The sequence below is a fragment of the Amphiura filiformis genome, chromosome 9 (genome assembly GCF_039555335.1).
Source record: "Amphiura filiformis chromosome 9, Afil_fr2py, whole genome shotgun sequence".
Classification (NCBI taxonomy): Eukaryota; Metazoa; Echinodermata; class Ophiuroidea; order Amphilepidida; family Amphiuridae; genus Amphiura; species Amphiura filiformis.
Window position 1 is genome coordinate 42,340,801 of NC_092636.1, and position 20,782 is coordinate 42,361,582.

Consider the following 20,782-nt stretch of genomic DNA (forward strand, 5'->3'; position numbering starts at 1 on the left):
CTTGTATTTTAGGTGTCCAAGACCTCATATAACCATGGAAACTAGCCTTGATTTTCATAGGTAGGCCCTACATAGGTTCTAATTGATGACATTTCATTTGGTTTATAGGGGTTGTTATGACTGCCATCTGGATTTGGTGTGACTTCGACTTCAGAAAACCATGCTATCACATTCATTTAATCAAACATCCTTGATTTAGCGAAGTTACACACCTTAATTGCTCTTCTAGATTAAATAGTTACCGAGATATTGTCATTTCACCTGGTTAATGTGAATATTATATGGTTACTATGGGCGGCCATCTTAGATTGTGGGTGTCCTAGACATCAGACAACCACGACACCCACTTCATTCAATTAGACAGTCTTGATTTAGTAGGGATAGAGACCTCAATGACCCTTGTAGGTCAAGCAGATTCCGAATTATTGTCATTTCACCTGGCTAATATGATGATTTATGGTTGCTATGGGCGGCCATCTTGGATTTCAGGTGTCCCAGACCTCAAACATCAATGAAACCCCATTCATTCACTCAGCCAGCCTTGAATTAGTGGGGATAGACACCTCAATGACCCTTGTAGGTCAGGCAGATTCCGAATTATTGTCATTTCACCTTGCTAATTATGATGATTTATGGTTGCTATGGGCGGCCATCTTGGATTTCAGGTGTCCCAGACCTCTGACATCCATGAAACCCCCTTCATTCACTCAGCCAGCCTTGATTTAGTGGGGATATACACCTCAATGACCCTTGTAGGTCAGGTAGATTCCGAATTATTGTCATTTCATCTGGCTAATATGATTATTATGGTTGCTACGGGCGGCCATCTTGGATTTCAGGTGTCCCGGACCTCAGACATCCATGAAACCCCCTTCATTCAACCAGATAGCCTTGATTTAGTGGGGATAGACACCTCAATCACCCCTCTAGGTCAAGTAGTTTCAGAGTTATTGTCATTTTACCTGGTTCATAAGTACATTTTGGCGGCCATTTTGAAAAATGGCCATATACAGAGTTTGCCCGGGTTTGAAATTTTCCACCTAGTAGAATTTGGAAGACCTATGCATACCCTACTCGAATCAACTTTCAAACTTTCCTCTTTGAAAAATGTATACGGGTCTGTAGGACAGGGCCAGGACTATAACACGCATTCTTGATTTGGGGCTTTTGTGTAGAAATTACTGGTTGTCCTCAAGGCTATGTAGACTTAACTTGGTATATAAGTTATAAATAGTCATCCCTGTATTATTTAGCAATAACTCCAGGATTTTAAAGCAAAAATAACAACATTGGCCTATATTTTGCGCATGATTTTCCAATTTCACGGGCGCGCAATCACATTATTAAACCACAGGATTTTAATGTGGGGAATGTCTGTACTTATTTTGGTATCACTGGATAGAAGATACCTACAGCTATACGTTGGTATCAAATGTATTAGTATAGGACTTGTAATATAGAAAATTGGGGGTTTCCCGCTATACAATACTATAGATCAACATGATTTATACGATTCGTCTCTCTGCCGAATTCATTTGTCCAAATCAAAATTTCAATAACTACGTCGGTGAGTAAGATTCACAATTAATTTTTGGTGGAAACAAAAGATAACCTGAAACATAATCATAAGCATACAAAAAGTCAATTTGCTCAAAATTCTCGATTTGTCACTCTACCGAATTCATAACGATTAGATAAAACAGTGGCTTGATACTCACTCTTACAGACTGACCGTAAAGTACGTTTTTGTAACATATGAAGCTTATATTTTACCAACACCGCCTGCACTACTCTAGGCAGTAATACCATTATTAATGTGTCCAAGGATCAGTATATAAGGGTTAAAAGTGCTGTTTTGGTAAGATATCTTTTGACCTTATAAATAATTCCAATGCTATTTGAACATTTTTTTGCAACTTCATCAATATGATTCTTCCAAATAAGATTTTGATCAACAGTAACGCCCAAAAATATAAATGCATTCACATGATTTAGTGAAAGTTTAAATTTGTCATTAACTTTGAGTTTTAGGATTATACCAAATTCCTTAGGGTGTCATCACCCTAAGGCTTACTTTTTTTGGAACCGTTTATATTATGAAACCTAGAGGTTTTACGATTGAACCTTGTGGTATTCCAGAATTAATTTCTTTTGTTGCAGATTTTTTGGCTGTTATAATCAACAAATATCATTTATAAGTACACTTTCATTCAAGACAGATAAGCTATTTTTAGCATGAATATTTTCACGTAAACTAGAATTATCTATTAAAGTTTTCATAATTAATTACACATATATTTACAGTACCTTTATCGTTACACTTGTTTGTACATCCCTTTATATAGTGACTATATAAACACTATTGATTTCGTCATCATTAAAGTTACATTGTTTTGCACCTAGGTGTGAACATCTTGAGAACTTTCATTTTTCATAACATTTTTACTACTAGCACTAGTTATATGTACAGTGTTCCTAAACAACAGCATTATCACAATTAGTGTCATCACTCATTATTTACAATATTTACATTATAATCCTAATAATCTTCATCATAAATAACATTAACACTGTTTGCATCTAAAGCATCAATGTCATGTGAAAGATCAAATTTGTTTTATGTGTTAGGGAAATACTTTCTGGAACACATTTTATGTCCCGTGTGATATAATTTTTATGATCACTAGTAGTACCACAAGTGTATTTACAGGCCTTAAGGGGTGGGGTATGAACGTTTGGACAGTATTTTTGTGGGACATGAGAGCACGTCAGGCATATCGAATTGCCTTCTGAATACGATGAATGTCCTTGTGATATCAAATTATAATGATTTTTCGAAATTCACGATATAATTCACATTTTATGGCAAATGATTAAAAATTGATATTTTTGATATTTAACATACTACTAATACATAGAGCCAGAAAGCCTCAACTCACAATCACCTGCTCCCACAAAATGAGCATTTAGTCGCCGGGGCACTATAGAAGATACAGTCCATTAATCATGACAAAATTCAATAGAAAACAAAAGACATTGTGGAGGAAATATTGATCTTTGAAAACCACAACAAGGAGCCAACTTTATGCTCATTTTGTGAGAGCTGGTCATAATGAGTTACGGCTTTCTGGTTCTGAACCCTCGACATGTAGATACATTGTAACTAAGTTTGCTTCGGTTAGATTTTGAAGTAACTTTGGGGTCCTACGTGTTTCATAATTATTATTACTAGCGGGACACCCGCGCTTCGAGTAAATGGGAGCGGTCACTCAAAAATGAGGAATTACTGAACAGGTTGACTCATTGAAAAGGTATTTTTTTTCTAGACTTGTCCCTTCTTGCATTTCCTTTTTCGCTTCTTTCTTTCTTTTCTTTCTTTAATTGTCCGTTTCCATGTTATTGATTTATTTAACCACGTTCCCATTACTTTTTAAATCTGCCCTTTCTTATACATTTCCCTCTTGGGGTGTACCCGTACCCGTAATCAATCCATGCAAAGTAGGCCTACCTTTTTGTCCTCCTTTCTTTTCTTTTCTTATCTCTTTCTTTCCGTATATTTTTAGCTCGATCGCTCTTTCTTCCCTTTTTTCTTTCTTTCTTTTTGCTCCCTTGATGATATATATAGTCTTCGTAGGCCTAATCCCGTTATCCCACCCCGTACCCTAAACCATAACCCCGTACGAATGTTGGCTATGTGCACCCGTGCGTGCGAGTCAAGTGGCGTGTACGCCGACGCGTTAACGACGGCGCCATTTATGCTAGATATGTGGTGGCGTTGGTTAGCATAGGCCGTAAACAAACAACCGCTATTGCCCGAAAAACTCACTTTTTTTACAGATATGGAGGCCAATTCTTGACCGTTTTCAATCAACTAAATTTTAAACACGTTCCCGTATACTCCTCGATCTCCCGTATAGACCCTCCCTCGGGTCCGTGGATAACGACTAGTACTGTAGATTATATAACATTAAAACTCAACCCAATACAGCGCTTAAGGGGTTACTACACCCCTCGATAAATCTGTGTCTACTTTTGCATTTTTCTCAAAAACTAATAACACAGTGCTAACAAAAGTTATGTATATTAGGGCAAGGAATCCAATTACTACACTGGAATTTCAGTGACCCAAGACAAGGGGTTTGTTATTTATGATAAGAAATAAGGTACCGCTAGGATGTACCTCGTTTCCTATCACATAGGCTATACTGAACCGCTTGTCTTGAGTCACTGAAATTTCAGTGTAGTAATTGGATTCCTTGCCACAATAATATGTATAACTTTTGTTACCAGTGTGTTATTATTTTTTGAGAAAAATGCAAAAGTAGTCACAAATTTACCACAGGGGTGTAGTCCCCCCTTAATGGACTTTCGCGTTCACTAATATAATACGAGTTTGTTTCTATATTGCTGCATGGTTGACTGTGTGTGTAACCAGTGGCGCCGATTTGTGGATGGAGAGGAATGGGTTTTTGGCATTGAGAAAAGTAAGGATGGGGGGGGACTTTGGCATTTTTTCATTGGGCATTATGTAATTATTTATTGTTACATTATCCAGAGATGGAACCGAACCGAGACTGTGGGCCAGTCTATCTCCCGTATGAGTTTGGCGACATTTGGATCAAAACTGACGAAGCATTTGCGTGGAAATGCTCACAAACATACGACATTCCCCTATTTATAGTAAATATTTATTAATCAATACTATAGGCCTATACATTATACTACGCACAAAGTATCCGTACACTTAAAACAAAAGCAATATGATCTTAAAAACACTAAACCGAAATGACAAAATAAAGTAGTAAATCGATGGAAACTTTCGGTACAATGTAATTTTCCAACTTTTTCCAGTTTATACCAACTAGCGGGACACCCGCGCTTCGCGCAGGTCCTCTCTAGATGAGTAAATGGGAGCGTTTACTAAACAAAACAGGAATTACTGAACAGGTAGAATCATTGAAAAGGTAAATTTTATTTATCTAAGCCTGACTCTCTTTAGGCCTACATTTTCTTTTTAGTTTCTTTCTTTCTTTTTAGTTTCTTTATTTTTAGTTTCTTCTACATTTTCTTCCAGTATTTTTTTCTGCTTTTGCTGCGATTTTCCGTTTCCATGTCTTTCCATAACTAACTATCCATACCCGTACGTTTTTGTCCTCATTTTCTGTTCTTTTTTTAAATTTATAGTACCGCTTCATGTTGCTTATACTTTTTAACAAACACATCTTTTTCCCGCATTTATTACGTCCTTTCATAGCGTGTCTACGGTCGTTCATCCGTATATCATTACGTGGCTCTGCGTCGTTTACGCGCGCCATGGCGTAGTGCTGCGTTACCCGGGCGGTATTGTATCCATTTTCACTTTTACGCGAGCGGCAAGCCCGTTCCCGTATATTCCAAGATCTCCCGTATGAATTTGACGACATTTTGATCGAAACTGAAGGAGCTTTTCCATGGACATACACACATACATACAACATTCGCCTATTTATAGTAAGATTTGAATGAAAACAGAGACATTTACAGTACAATGGCAACTTCGCGACCTCTTTTACGGTTTGTTGTACGCGCGAGAGACTTAGGATATCGCGCGAGACGTGTTAGGACTACGCGGGTTATACGGGAAATATTACCTGCCTGTACAGTATATTAATGAGGAGTATGCGGGTAATACGGATTTCTATCCAAGTGGTGTTTGACAAATGAGATTGCAGAATTCTAACCAACTAAAGGCTAAAGCACAATATATAATTATATAGTGTTATGATGTGGCATGAAATGGTATAATGATATGATGAGACAAAAGAAGATATACAATATTCCTGATCCCGATAATATTTGATTGTCAACAAAGTTTTCAATGAGTTCGCAATGTGAGTTGCAAATAAAAACAAATATACCTCACTCACTTTTGGCAGATTTAGAACATCAATTTTTATATGATTTGTGTCATTCTTGGATTTACCAACAGAGGCTGTTTGGCAATGTTTTGGTAGTGCTTGGGAAAAATAAAAACACACCAAATAAATCAATTTTAGAGATTGTGTTATAAAATGTCACCATTTTACCAATTCATTCAAGGAAATAGTGCTCCACATAATCCCAGCCTTGAACAGCTTTCTTGGAAAGCCAGAGATCGCTCATAGCTGGGCTGATTTTGTGCAGTAAACGCAACGGAGCCGTTGCTTGCCTAAGAAGCCATTCGTTGTGTGCATGAACCGACGCCAACACGCCATCAACGATGATAGTATGATTCATCGTCATTGGATGACGAACATTGGCTACGATGTCGACGATTTTAAACACCCGACGAGGACAAAGCTCACCGATATCGTCGTCAAGTACCCACAAGATGTCGCCGATGTTGATCATCTCTGACATGATCGGGATTGACGGAGGGGTTCCTGAATCCAGGGATGTCGATGGTTTGATGGTGGCGTAAAGAAGGTGTTTGCCATGAAGACGTAAAGATCGCTCCTTGCCATCGTTGCCCTGGTAAAACAACTCGCGCAACGTCGATTTGCGGTCATTTTCATCTTTGTAGATGATGTAGTAGACTGGTGAGTATGTGACAGAGCTGGTCTGTGGATCGTAGCTCTGGACAAGATCACCCACAGCCAAATCTTCTAGACATTTTACTGTGATATGGCCGTGACAATTTTGAACTTTGACTGTAGAATCTGACGCAAAACATCTACTTTTGATTTCTGTACAGATAAAAGATAGAATAAACATGTAAAATAATATCATATCGAAAACAACAAAAGTATAAAAGTAATTAAAACATTATTAAACACATTCATGCATTTATAAAGGTCCGATTTTCAAGTGAAACAATTTTCTCCTAATTTCCTTTTAGGTTAGGGTTTTAGGTTAGGTTAAAGTTAGTTGGGCTTGGGTGGGTTTGTATAGTTAAAGTAAGGGTTTGAGTGATGCTTTTTAAGGCATCATTAAAGCAGCTTTTGCTAAAGTCTAGGGTGGCGCCCAACCCAATTTTAGGTTTCGGCATGTTACGCCAATATGTTTCAAGATTTTACAAATGCAACGGCTTCAAATAAATGCAGATGCTGCCTTTCTTACTTTATAATAGGACTAATCCCAAATATTATATCATTATTATTATTTGCTAATTCTACCTGTATAGCTCTATCTTTGGACGTTCCAAATTGGAACCAATATCTACATCTTTCCTAAAACTTGAGCATTATGTATTATTTTGACGCCATAGTAACGCTATACAGAACCTTACGGCTGCATTTTATCTTAATAACCAAATCTGTGAACACCCTATAGACACTGGATATAGACAATGCATGTGCAAGTGACGACATTGTAACATGTAACATGTAAGAGAAGAAGCATTTTGAAATTTGTTCGCAGAAGAAGAAAGATCCAATAGCATGCCCAACACCTAACCTTATTGGCATTAATCTGGACCATGTTGGATGTTGGAGTATTCAGAAGTTATTGCAGAAAATAGCGTAATTTATGTATTTTGGGGCTATCTTGGATTTCACACCTAATTGCTTGAACATGTGACACCCTAAAGAAACAAATTCAAGTAGAATTAGGCTCTTAACAAACATTCTGCACGAATTTACATTGCTGCCCATGCTATACTGGGGCTACCGATGATATCAAGTCAAAGTAACACATTAACTCATTAATTTAAAACCAATACTTACTTTCCACGATTCCCTGAACTGCTGGACTCGAAGCTACCTCCTCTGCATCCTGTTGGTCATTCATGATTTTCTGAGCTTCTTCAAGAAGATCGTTAGTATAGCAACTATGTACATTATCTGCTCGTATTCCGTCTACGAATTTGAAAAGCTCTTGTACCTGTTGTCGATTTTCGTCTGAGGTTGGCGCAAACTTATTGTTGAATCCAACGTATCGATGTTTACATTCGTCCACAAGCTGTCGAGGACTACCTTTCATTGAATCCACAAACTCTTCCAGGGTCTCCTCATCATCAAGGCTATCAATGTGTGTGAACACTATGATCAAATAGTCGACGGATTTATCCCCGAAAATCTTCTTCATCAGATCAATCCCGTTGACGACTTCTGGTGTAAAACGCCCCACTTTAATAACGAGCAGAATTGCATGAGGGCCTGGTGCAACCATGAGAACAGATTTGGTTAACTCTTTTATTGTTTCTTTGGAGGTCGTTTCTGTGTCTAGGAATCCAGGCGTATCAACAATAGAAACGTTTCGACCAAGAACCACCGCTTCCTGTTTTTTGCAGTTGACGGTGACGGATTCTGTACTGGTCTTACTTCTGAATGGCTTCGTCAGCTTTGTCCACAACTGGCCGATCATTAAAATACCCCAAGCCAATATGCTGTTGCCCAGGGCACTTTTACCTGTACCAGTCATTCCAACCATCACAAAACGCAAAGTGTTGTATCCTAAGAAATATAAAAGACAACCAGTTTAAAGTGGGCTCAAATAACTCATAAGGCGGATATATACTGCGCCAAAGAAATCATAACACTTAAACAAAACCCATAACTTAAATACACTAAATCTAATAAAGAAGTGGATAGATGGAGAATTTCATTTCACTAAGCTATACTCATTTGAATGACAAAATTTAGATATTTCCTCCATCAAGGCGATTTTCTGATATTCAATTACTAGTTCGGTGGCAGACCAAGGTATAGTTGGTTTGGGCAGTTAAGTGTCATAAGTGTTTTTGTTTGTGGATTATGGGTGGTACAAAATCAGATTCCGAGGGGTGTATAAAATTGGGCAATTCAGGGTATCCAAAGTCAATTAGTTTATACAGGGGTCAAAATTCAAAACTTGTCAAATTTTGTCCTCTTGACATAAGAATTATGAAAAAAAAATCAAATTTTGATGAAAATGGTCTCAAATGGTTCTTTCTGTTCAATAACTCTAATAAAGAATAGTTTGATGTAACGCATCAAAATAGGTTATAGCTAATGGAGTCATACTAACTGATGTTGACCTACTAATACTAATATCTGAATGGTTACATAACTATTCTTTGTTAGATTGAATAACCGTGCCAACAGTTTTTGACAATTTCCATCAAAATTGAAGCATTTGATCTCTTTTAGCCCCTGTGGCTATTCAAATTTAACCTTTGACCTTTTGGGTTATAACTCCGAAACGATAAATCGAGTTAAAAGAATTTGGACCACCTTGGAAATCTTACATTGCCCATGGGTGACGATTCTACACCCCCTAATCTCATTTTGTACCACCTATAGAATGATAATAAGCGAAGAAAAACACTTTTGACTGGCAAAACCATCTAGCCCAATAAAATAATTATAATAAACTAGCGGGACACCCGCGCTACGCGCGGGTCCCCGCTAGGTGAGTAAATGGGAGCGTTCACTAAAACAGGAGGAATTACTGAACAAGTAGAATCATTTTAAGCCTACGTTTCCATTTTAGCTTCTTTCTTTCTTTTTAGTTTCTTCTATACGTGGGCCAATTTTGTTCCATTTTTTAAAATTTTTGCTGCTAAAGCTTGTGATTTTCCGTTACCATGTTTTTTTATTTATTCAATCCCGTTCCCGTTATTTTCTAAATCTGTCCTTTCTTACATTTCCCTTTTAGCTTTTTTTTTTTTTTTTTTGCGGCTTAGGTTGTGATTTCCCGTTTGCATGTTATTTATTTAATTCTTTCTTCAGTTTAATAGCTTTTTTATTTAAATTATCTGATCTTATTATAGCTTTTTTTTCTTACATTTCCTGATTAGTTTCTTTCTTTCCTTCTTTAGCCTATTTTATTCCGTTTTCAGTTTCTTACTGTGACTAACTATTATATAACCCACATACTCGTACCTGTTTGTCCTCATTTTGTTCAAGTTCTTTTTTATTTATAGTAGGCCTACCTTTTCATGTTGTTTGTACTTTTTAACACACATCTTTTTCCCGTATTTACGGTCGTTCACCCGATTATCATTCATTACGTGACTCTGCGTCGTTTACGCGCGCAATGGCGTAGTGCTGCGTTACCCGCGCGGTATCGCTGCGCTACGCAAGCGGCTTGGCATTAGATACGCCCGTACGACCTGCATGGCTAGCTTAGCAACTGTCTCCTTTTTTGTTTACCTAGGATAGCAACGGACCACATTTTCACTGATTTTGAAGCCAATTCTTGACCGTTTTCAACCAAATTTCTTCACTTGAGTCTCGGTATATTCCTCAATCTCCCGTATGAATTTCGCGACATTTGGATCGAAACTGACGGAGCCTTTGATGGACTCACATAGATACAACATTCCCCTATTTATAGTAAGATATATAATAATTATAAATACTAGCGGGATACCCGCGCTTCGCGCGGGTCCCCGCTAGATGAGTAAATGGGAGCGTTCACTATAACAGGAAGAATTACTGAACAGGTAGAATCATCGAAAAGATACATTTTGATTTTCCGTTTCCATGTTATTTATTTATTTAAACCCGTTCCCATTTTTGTCTAAATCTGTTATTTGTTACATTTCCCTTTCAGCTTCATATTTTATTTGCTGCTTGTGATTTCCGGTTTCCATGTTTTTTATTTAATTATGTACCGATAACACAAAGATGTTGGCCCGACGTCGGGTATTGGTCGCCATGGACGGTGGCTGAACGTCGGCTCAGATGTCGGCTGCTCATTGGGTATATGTCCTGCCGACGAGGTCGGCCCGACTTCGGTTCGACCACCGGCCGACGTAATGCCGACTGCTTAAAAGCCGGTGCCGACCCTAACCCGACTTCAACAACGTCGGCCCGACCTTGGAACTACGTTGGACCAACCATTATCCAACGTCGATCCAACGATTGGCAAGTTAGCCCAATGAGACGAAAAATCATGGGAAAAAAAATCAAAAATATTATTTAGTAGCGTATACTCTGCTTACACCGAGTCTTACACTTACCTACCTATTTTAAAACGAACACAAATTTCCTGGCTTAATTTACACAAGTCACTTACCTTAATGGACCTACCGGGATTCGAACCAGGGACCTGCGGTTTATAAATCTGGTGCTCTACCGATTGAGCTACCGAGGTTTCTATATTTGATGAAGTGTTTTAAGTTAATATAAGCAATATTTTGATCAAATTTACTGTAAATATTGATAACATTTACTAAATTTGTTGATTTGTTTTCTTTATAAAGTAATATACATGTAAAAATAAAATATTTGGTCAATGGATGGATTAATAACATTGGCCCAACATCAAAGATTTGATGAATTTCACCGACCTCAACCCGACGTCGCCCCAAAGTCAGCGGGCCGACATTCACTTAGTGACGTAGGGCCGACCTCAACCCGACGTCGCCCCAAAGCAGCAGGCCGACGTTCACTTAGTGACGTAGGGCCGATGTCCGCCCGACTACTTCAGCAGGACCCCGACCCCTTGCCGACTTCGCCGACCAGTCGCCAACGTCGGGCCGACGACATTGTGTTATCAGGGGTCATTATTATAGCTTCTTTTTTTTTCCTTACATTTCCTGATTAGTTTCTTTCCTTCTTTGTTTCGTTCCCGTTTTCTTTATAGTAGGTCTACCGCTTCATTTTGTTTATACAACACACATATTTTTCCCGTATTCTCATAGCGTGTATGCGGACGTGTATGGCAAGTATATTGCACAATAGAACAGAAAAACCTGGTTTTTCGTAGATAAACCTGGTTTTTCGATCAAAAAACCTGGTTTTTCGATCGAGAAACCTGGTTTTTCGGTGAAAAACCAGGTTTTTCGGGCGAGAAACCTGGTTTTTTGCCGATAAACTTGGTTTTTCACTGATAAACCTGGTTTTTCAAACGAAAAACCAGGTTTTTTGAATTCGATTGTCTTAGTTTTTCGAAAAACCTGGTTTCTCGGTCGATAAACCTGGTTTATCAAAAACTATGACAATCGAATTTGAAAAACCTGGTTTTTTGATTGAAAAACCAGGTTTATCAAACAAAATATGACAATCGATTTGAAAACCAAGTTTATCGACGAAAACCAGGTTTCTCGGTCGATAAACCTGGTTTTTCAAAAACTACGACAATCGAATTCGAAAAACCAGGTTTCTCGGTCGATAAACCTGGTTTTTCAAAAACTGTGACAATCGAATTCGAAAAACCAGGTTTATCAAAAATCGAATGCTCCTCGAAAAACCGGAATTTCCAAACCATTAATAATGGCGACACACTTCATGGCGCGCGGGCATGGTGTGATCAACGAGGTAGAAAGGATAGAGCGCCCTGCTCGCCGAATCTGTGAAGCCGGTTTGGGTGCTGTATAGACCTTTTTCCCTCTTTCCCATCATGCACTATTCCAGGGGGGTATGAGTGTCGCAAAATACATCATCTCCCCGGGGGAGTACAGAGTTATGTTCATTACATTCTGGAATACGGACATTTCGGCTGGTGCCTTCATCACAAAAAAGGAATCGCCAATAATCACGATAATGGCGCGCGATCACTAATACCTTTCGGGGGGCAAAAACAACATTTCTATGCCTTATGGACATGGTGTCCTCACCCAAAAAAGTTTCCTGCTATTGAAACCCAACTTTGTATACATTTTATAGACCTAATGGTGAAAAACTAATGACGGGACACGCAGTGATATTTTGTCGGCGTCCGTTTCACTTTTTTTCGGAGATGAAAATAAGACGTAAACATAAATCTCTTACACAGATGTTCTGCATCGCTCCGTAACTGCATCACTCGTGTGTTCAATAATTGCATAATTAGTAACATCGATGGCCTTTACGATAATCCGCATATATGGAATCAGTATGCCCGTATTAAGACAAAATAATTGCAAAGGCCTGGCAAAGACCATCGGATGCACACGATCTATGAGGTTAATGAGCTACGTCATACCCCCCTGGAATAGTGCATTGTGGGATAGAGGGAAAAAGGTCTATAGATACACAAACAGGCGCGTAGCCAGCATTGTCAGTCCGAGGGGGCAAACGTCTTTATCGTCCCTAAAACGTCGTTATCGTCCCTATTCCTTTTTATCGCAATATCGCGTGTCTATTTGTTTTGGTAAATAACGATCGCGCGTAGCGCGTGAGCCGAAATTTTTGGGTTAAATCTCCCTTCTCCCCCTTTTTCTTCTCCCTCCCTCTTTCTTTCCCTTTCCCTCCCTCCTTTCCCTTCTCTTTCCCTTTTCCTTCCCTTTTTTCCCTCTCCTTCTCCCTTCCCTTCTCTTTCTCCTCTCCTTCCTTCTTTTCTCTTTTCTTCTTTTTCCGTCCCCATTTTATAAAGACAAGCACGCCTGAATCTGGTATTTCATCGCTCCTGCCGATTTGGTAAAGGTGCTCTTACATATAACCCTTGAAGATTCCACATCCATCCTACCAATATCATGTTAAAAACCTGTAAGCACATCATGATTTATCACTAAATGGCGGACGGAAAATTGCTGAAAATTTGCTGGCATGGAGTGTACAGTACCAGGGGGAATCGATGCGAGTACGAACTTGTGGTACTCGACAGTTTGTTTTCAAGCTCCTTGTAGGCCTATGTAGCGTACAAACCACAATAAATCAGCAAATCCACTCGGCTTCATAAGCGTCTGTTGTTTTTATATTCCCCGTCTCTGAAATCAATGAGGTAATCAAAATCTACTCAATATTCATATTTTCGAACGTTGTTTGCTCCAGTCCAGGCCCTGCTCCAGTCCTCAATACAACACAGTGAAGCGGCCGTGCGTGAGTACCGGTATTCGAGGCCTGGAGGATCTAGCCTAAGTGCAATCGGGGAGTGCAAGCGTATAGTATTCGATTGTCATAGTTTTTTTTTTGATAAACCAGGTTAATCAAAAACTATGACAATCGAATTGAAAACCTGGTTTTCGATTGAAAACCAGGTTTATCAAAAAACTATGACAATCGAATTGAAAAACCAAGTTTATCGGCGAAAACCAGGTTTCTCGGTCGATAAACCTAGTTTTTCAAAAACTATGACAATCGAATTTGAAAAACCTGGTTTTTCGATTGAAAACCAGGTTTATCAAAAAAAACTATGACAATCGAATTGGAAAACCAAGTTTATCAGGGAAAAACCAGGTTTCTCGGTCGATAAACTTGGTTTATCAAAAACTATGACAATCAAATTCGAAAAACCTGGTTTTTAGATTGAAAAACCAGGTTTATCAAAAAAAAACTATGACAATCGAATTGAAAAACCAAGTTTATCGGCGAAAAACCAGGTTTCTCGGTCGATAAACCTGGTTTTTCAAAAACTATGACAATCGAATTCGAAAAACCTGGTTTTTTGATTGAAAAACCAGGTTTATCAATAAAAACTATGACAATCGAATTGAAAAACCAAGTTTATCAGTGAAAAACCAGGTTTCTCGGCCGATAAACCTGGTTTCTCAAAAACTATGACAATCAAATTCGAAAAACCTGGTTTTTCGATTGAAAAACCAGGTTTATCAAAAAAACCAAGTTTTTCAAATTGGATTGTCATAGTTTTTGATAAACCTGGTTTATCAGCCGAAAAACCAAGTTTATCAAAAACTCTGACAATCGAATTGATAAACCTGGTTTTCGATTTGAAAAACCTGGTTTTCGATCGAAAACCAGGTTTTTCGATTGAAAACCAGGTTTTTCGATTGAAAAACCAGATTTAAAAAAGAAAAACCAGGTTTTTCTGTTCTATTGTGCAATATACTTGCCATAGACGTGTTCATCTTTATCATAATCCCGTGACCCGTCCATGTACCTTTTTGTCCTTTAATTTATATTTATTTTTCCTTCTTTCTGTATTATCATGTCCACTGGTCTCTGGCTCGCAAGTCGCGTGGCTCTGCGCCGTTTACGCGCGCATTGGCGTAGTGCGCATTACGCTCGCGCGCCGACGCGCTTCCTGCCAGCTGCAGTGACGCGCAGGCTGGCAACTGATTTTCATAACAAAACCCCCGTTTTTACCCATATTTTCACTGTTTTTGCAGCCAATTCTTGACCGATTTCAACCAAATAAAGTCGAGGCAATTTCCCGTATATTCCTCGATCTCCCGTATGAATTTGGCGACATTTGGATCGAAACTGACGGAGCCTTTTACATAAACCACATACATACATACATATATACACACCCACATATACTCGTATCCACCGCCAAACGAGGACACCTAACTTTTAACAGTAAAACCGAGGACCTTATACATTTGAATTTTCACATTCTAACCGTGGACTTTTGTGTGAAAACATGACAATTAATCGACTAACCGAGGACCTCGACATATTACCGGCATTGGGGGACCTACCCCCTATGCAATTTTGAGCTGTATAGCGCCCTCTGCAAGCGTTAAAAAAACGAGGACGTCCTCGTTTTTGTGTGTGTCTGCAGTTTATAAGTGAAATGTCAAGTGGGTGTCCTCGTTCGTAGGTGAAAACGCACGTACACACACACATACAACATTAGCCTATTTATCATGTTTATAGTAAGACTAGCGGGATACCCGCGCTTCGCGCGGGTCCCCGCTAGATGAGTAAATGGGAGCGTTCACTATAACAGGAAGAATTACTGAACAGACAGAATCATTGAAAAGGCACATTTTTATTTATCTAAATCTGTTGGCCTAATTACTCGTACCCTTTTGTCCTCATTTTAATTTAATTTCTTTATAGTACCGCTTCATGTTGTTTATACAACACACATCTTTTTCCCGTATTTATTACGTCCTCTCATAGCGTGTCTGCGGACGTATTCACCCGGTATCCCGTGACCCGTCCATGTACCTTTTTGTCCTTTATTTTTCCTTCTTTCCGTATTATCGTGTCCACTGGTTTCTGGCTCGCAAGTCGTGTGCCTCTGCGCCGTTTACGCGAGCATTGGCGTAATGCGCATTACGCACGCGGCGCCGACGCGCTGCCGGCCAGCTGCAGTGACGCGTAGGCTGGTAACCGATTTTCATAACAAAAACCCCGTTTTTACCCATATTTTCACTGTTTTTGCAGCCAATTCTTGCCCGTTTCCAACCAAATTTTCGCATTACCGTCTCGGTATATTCCTCGAACTCCCGTATGAATTTGGCGACATTTAGATCGAAACTGACGGAGCCTTTGATGGACTCAGATACATACAACATTCCCCTATTTATAGTAAGACTAGCGGGATACCCGCGCTTCGCGCGGGTCCCCGCTAGAGTAAATGGGAGCGTTCACTATAACAGGAAGAATTACTGAACAGGTAGAATCATTTGAAAAGGTACATTTTATTTATCTAAATCTGTCTCTTCTTACATTTTCTTTTTTAGTTTCTTCTGCTTAGCTTGTGATTTTTCGTTTCCATGTTATTTATTTATTTATTTAACACCGTTCCCATTATTTACTAAATCTGTTCTTTCTTACATTTCCCTTTTAGCTTTTTTTTTTATTTGCTGCTTGTGATTTCCCGTTTCCATGTTTTTATTTAATTCTGTTCCCATTATTTGAGCTTCTTTTTTTTCCCTTACATTTCCTGATTAGTTTCTTTCCTTCTTTGTTTCGTTCCCGTTTCATTTAGTTAATTTAACCCGTCCATGTACCTTTTTGTCCTTTATTTTTCCTTCTTTCCGTATTATCATGGTCTCTGGCTCGCAAGTCGCGTGGCTCTGCGCCGTTTACGCGCGCATTGGCGTAATTCGCATTACGCACGCGGCGCCGACGCACTGCCGGCCAGCTGCAGTGACGCGTAGCTGGTAACCGATTTTCATAACAAAAACCCCGTTTTACCCATATTTTTTGCAGCCAAATCTTGACCGTTTCCAACCAAATTTTCGCATAACCGTCTCGGTAAGTTCCTCGATCTCCCGTATGCATTTGGCGACATTTGGATCGAAACTGACGAAGCCTTTATACATGATACATAGATACATACATAGATACATAGATACATACAACATTCCCCTATTTATAGTAAGATTATTGTTGTTGTTATCATTATCTTACTATAAATAGGGGAATGTTGTATGTATGTATGTATGTATCTATGTGGTTTATGTAAAAGGCTCCGTCAGTTTCGATCCAAATGTCGCCAAATTCATACGGGAGATCGAGGAATATACGGGAAATTGCCTCGACTTTATTTGGTTGAAATCGGTCAAGAATTGGCTGCAAAAACAGTGAAAATATGGGTAAAACGGGGTTTTTGTTATGAAAATCAGTTGTCAGTCTGCGCGTCAATGCAGCTGGCAGGCAGCGCGCCGGCGTGCGAGCGTAATGCGCACTACGCCAATGCGCGAGTAAACGGCGCAGAGCCACGCGACTTGCGAGCCAGAGACCAGTGGACATGATAATACAGAAAGAAGGATACGGGAAAAATATGTGTGTTGTATAAACAAAATGAAGCGGTAGACCTACTATAAAGAAAAATGAAATTAACATGACAAAAGAGGTACAGGTACGAGTAATAGGCCAACGGGTTAAAGTAACTAGATGAAACAGGAACGAAACAAAGAAGGAAAGAAACTAATCGGGAAATGTAAGAAAAAAAAGAAGCAAATAAATCAGAATGTAACAAATAACAGATTTAGAAAAAAAATGGGAACGGGCTTAAATAAATAAATAACATGGAAACGGAAAATCACAAGCTAGGCAGCAAATTGTTTTTTTTAATGGGAACAAAATAGCCCCATGTACGTCGTAGAAGAAAGGAAAAGGAAATGTAAGAAGAGACAGATTTATAATATAAATAAAATGTATCTTTTCGATGATTCTACCTGTTCAGTAATTCTTCCTGTTATAGTGAACGCTCCCATTTACTCATCTAGCGGGGACCGCGCGTAGCGCGGTGTCCCGCTAGTCTTACTATAAATAGGGGAATGTTGTATGTATCTATGTATGCTATAAAGGCTCCGTCAGTTTCGATCCAAATGTCGCCAAATTCATACGGGAGATTAATGAATATACGGGAACGTGTTTAAACTTTATTTGGTTGAAAACGGTCAAGAATTGGCCTCAAAATCAGTGAAAATGTGGTCCGTTGCTATCCAAGGTAAACAAAAAAAGCAGTCAGTTACTAAGCTAGGCCTGCGCGTCGCACGGGCGTATCTAATGCCAAGCCGCTCACGTAGCGCAGCGATACCGCGCGGGTAACGCAGCACTACGCCATGGCACGCGTAAACGACGCAGAGTCACGTAATGAATGATATTACGGGTGAACGACCGTAGCGTAATAAATACGGGAAACAATGTGTTAAAAGTACAAACAACATGAAGAGGTAGGCCTACTATAAATAAAAAAGAAAACAAAATGAGGACAAACAGGCTGTACGAGTATGTGGGTTCTACTTAGTCACAAAATGAAACCGGGAATAAAATAGGCTAAAGAAGGAAAGAAAGAAACTCTTCCGGAAATGTAAGGGGAAAAAAAGCTATAATAAAATCAGGAAGTTTAAATAAAAAAGCTATTAAACTGAGGACAGAATTAAATAAATAACATGAAAACGGGAAATCACAAGCTATGCAGCAAATAAAATAGAAGCTAAAATGGAAATGTAAGAAAGGAGAGATTTAGAAAATAACGGGAACGGGGTTGAATAAATAAAAAAACATGGTAACGGAAAATCGGAAGCTTAGCAGCAGATTTTTTTTAAATGTAACAAAATTGGCCCATGTAGAAAAAAACTAAAAAGAAAGAAAGAAGTTAAAATGGAAATGTAGGCTTAAAGAGGGTCAGGTTCAGATAAATAAAATTTACCTTTTCAATGATTCTATTCAGTAATTCCTCCTGTTTTAGTGAACGCTCCCATTTACTCATCTAGCGGGGACCCGCGCGTAGCGCGGGTGTCCCGCTAGTCTTACTATAAATAGGGGAATGTTGTATGTGTGTATGTGGTTTATGTAAAAGGCTCCGTCAGTTTCGATCCACATGTCGCCAAATTCATACGGGAGATCGAGGAATATACAGGAAATTGCCTCGACTTTATTTGGTTGAAATCGGTCAAGAATTGGCTGCAAAAACAGTGAAAATATGGGTAAAAACGGGGTTTTGTTATGAAAATCAGTTACCAGCCTGCGCGTCACTGCAGCTGGCAGGCAGCGCGTCTGCGCGCGAGCGTAATGCGCACTACGCCAATACGCGCGTAAATAGGGGAATGTTGTATGTGTGTATGTGGTTTATGTAAAAGGCTCCGTCAGTTTCGATCCACATGTCGCCAAATTCATACGGGAGATCGAGGAATATACGGGAAATTGCCTCGACTTTATTTGGTTGAAATCGGTCAAGAATTGGCTGCAAAAACAGTGAAAATATGGGTAAAAACGGGGTTTTTGTTATGAAATTCAGTTACCAGCAGAGCCACGCGACTTGCGAGCCAGAGACCAGTGGACATGATAATACAGAAAGAAGGAAAAATAAATAAAAATGAAAGGACAAAAAGGTACATGGACGGGTCACGGGATTATGATAAAGATGAACACGTCCGCATACACGCTCTGAGAGGACGTATAAAAAAAAAAATATGTGTGTTGTATAAACAAAATGAAGCGGTAGACCTTTACTTTAAAGAAAAATGAAATTAAAATGACAAAAGAGGTACGAGTAATTAGGCCAAAGGGTTAAATTAATTGAAACGGGAACGAAACAAAGAAGGAAAGAAACTAATCAGGAAATGTAAGAAAAAAAGAAGCTATAATAATGATAACAGAATTAAATAAAAAAACATGGAAACGGGAAATCACAAGCAGCAAATAAAAAATGAAGCTAAAAGGGAAATGTAACAAATAACAGATTTAGAAAAAAATGGGAACGGGTTTAAATAAATAAATAACATGGAAACGGAAAATCAAAATGTATCTTTTCGATGATTTTACCTGTCCAGTAATTCTTCCTGTTATAGTGAACGCTCCCATTTACTCATCTGGCGGGGACCCGCGCGAAGCGCGGGTATCCCGCTAGTCATTATTAAATTATTATATGTTTGTATTTGGTTGTTTTGCACTTTTGATTGCGCAGAAGCAAAGTCGGAGTTGCAAATTTTTGCTATAACAGGCCTACTCCCCAACGCTGCAGTTGAAACAATTATTGCAGTTCCATGTAAGGAAATAAAGAACCGATTTGGCCATACCATTCTACCATTTGTACTTGTATATTTTGCATTGATTTAACGTAAAATATTGAATTTCAATAATAGATTTTATTATTCAAGCCTATTTATAATATATGTAGCAGAACTTAACATGTGTGAAATAAGAACCATAACTGGAATAACATTTAGCATTTTTTCTATAATATAGCGCATTTGAATGTCAGCAGCTGCATTTCATCATTATATTTTATCGAATGATATTGAACACCAGAAAAATCGCACCGAGCAGTATTATAATAGATGCTATATAAACACCTCAAAAGAAATAAGTCCCCCTCTGAACATGTCGTCATAACATCGTCAGGTTTCGTTTTGTACCAACAATACTAACTTTGAAATAATTATATGACTGTTTACTAAGTGCTGTGTGAAAATGAGAGATTTCCATGACTTCAGGGCTGAATGAGCCTAAATTGAAGACAAAAAGTGCCCTTTCCAAAAGTCACAAAGTAGGCCTATGCTTGTCAACTGCAAGGCGTATTGGGACAAGGAATGGAACTGACCATCTTGCAACTCACTGTGCTGAACTCTGCACCAAGGGGATTTGCATGGCTGAATGATCAACACGGAGAATATACGGGAATGTCCTGTTATTAATTTGGTTGAAAACGGTCAAGAATTGGCCTCAAAATCAGTGAAAATGTGGTCCGTTGCTATGCTGGGCAAACAAAAAAGGGAGTCAGTTGTTAAGCTAGCCATGCGCGTCGTACGGGCGTATCTAATGCCAAG

The 20,782-nt window shown here is 38.9% G+C and overlaps 1 protein-coding gene across 1 annotated transcript in view; it reads right to left on the reverse strand.

Annotated features, from left to right (window-relative positions):
* Positions 1–4,296: 4,296 nt before the first annotated feature.
* The window catches only part of LOC140160334 (uncharacterized), a 44,536-nt gene continuing 28,050 nt past the window's right edge, over positions 4,297–20,782 (reverse strand). Inside the window, exons 3-4 of the mRNA XM_072183586.1 lie at positions 7,683–8,411; positions 4,297–6,704 (exon numbers count right to left, since the gene is read on the reverse strand). Coding sequence (XP_072039687.1) covers positions 6,070–6,704; positions 7,683–8,411 — 1,364 coding nt within the window. The 3' untranslated portion in view covers positions 4,297–6,069. The remainder of the gene's footprint in view (positions 6,705–7,682; positions 8,412–20,782) is intronic.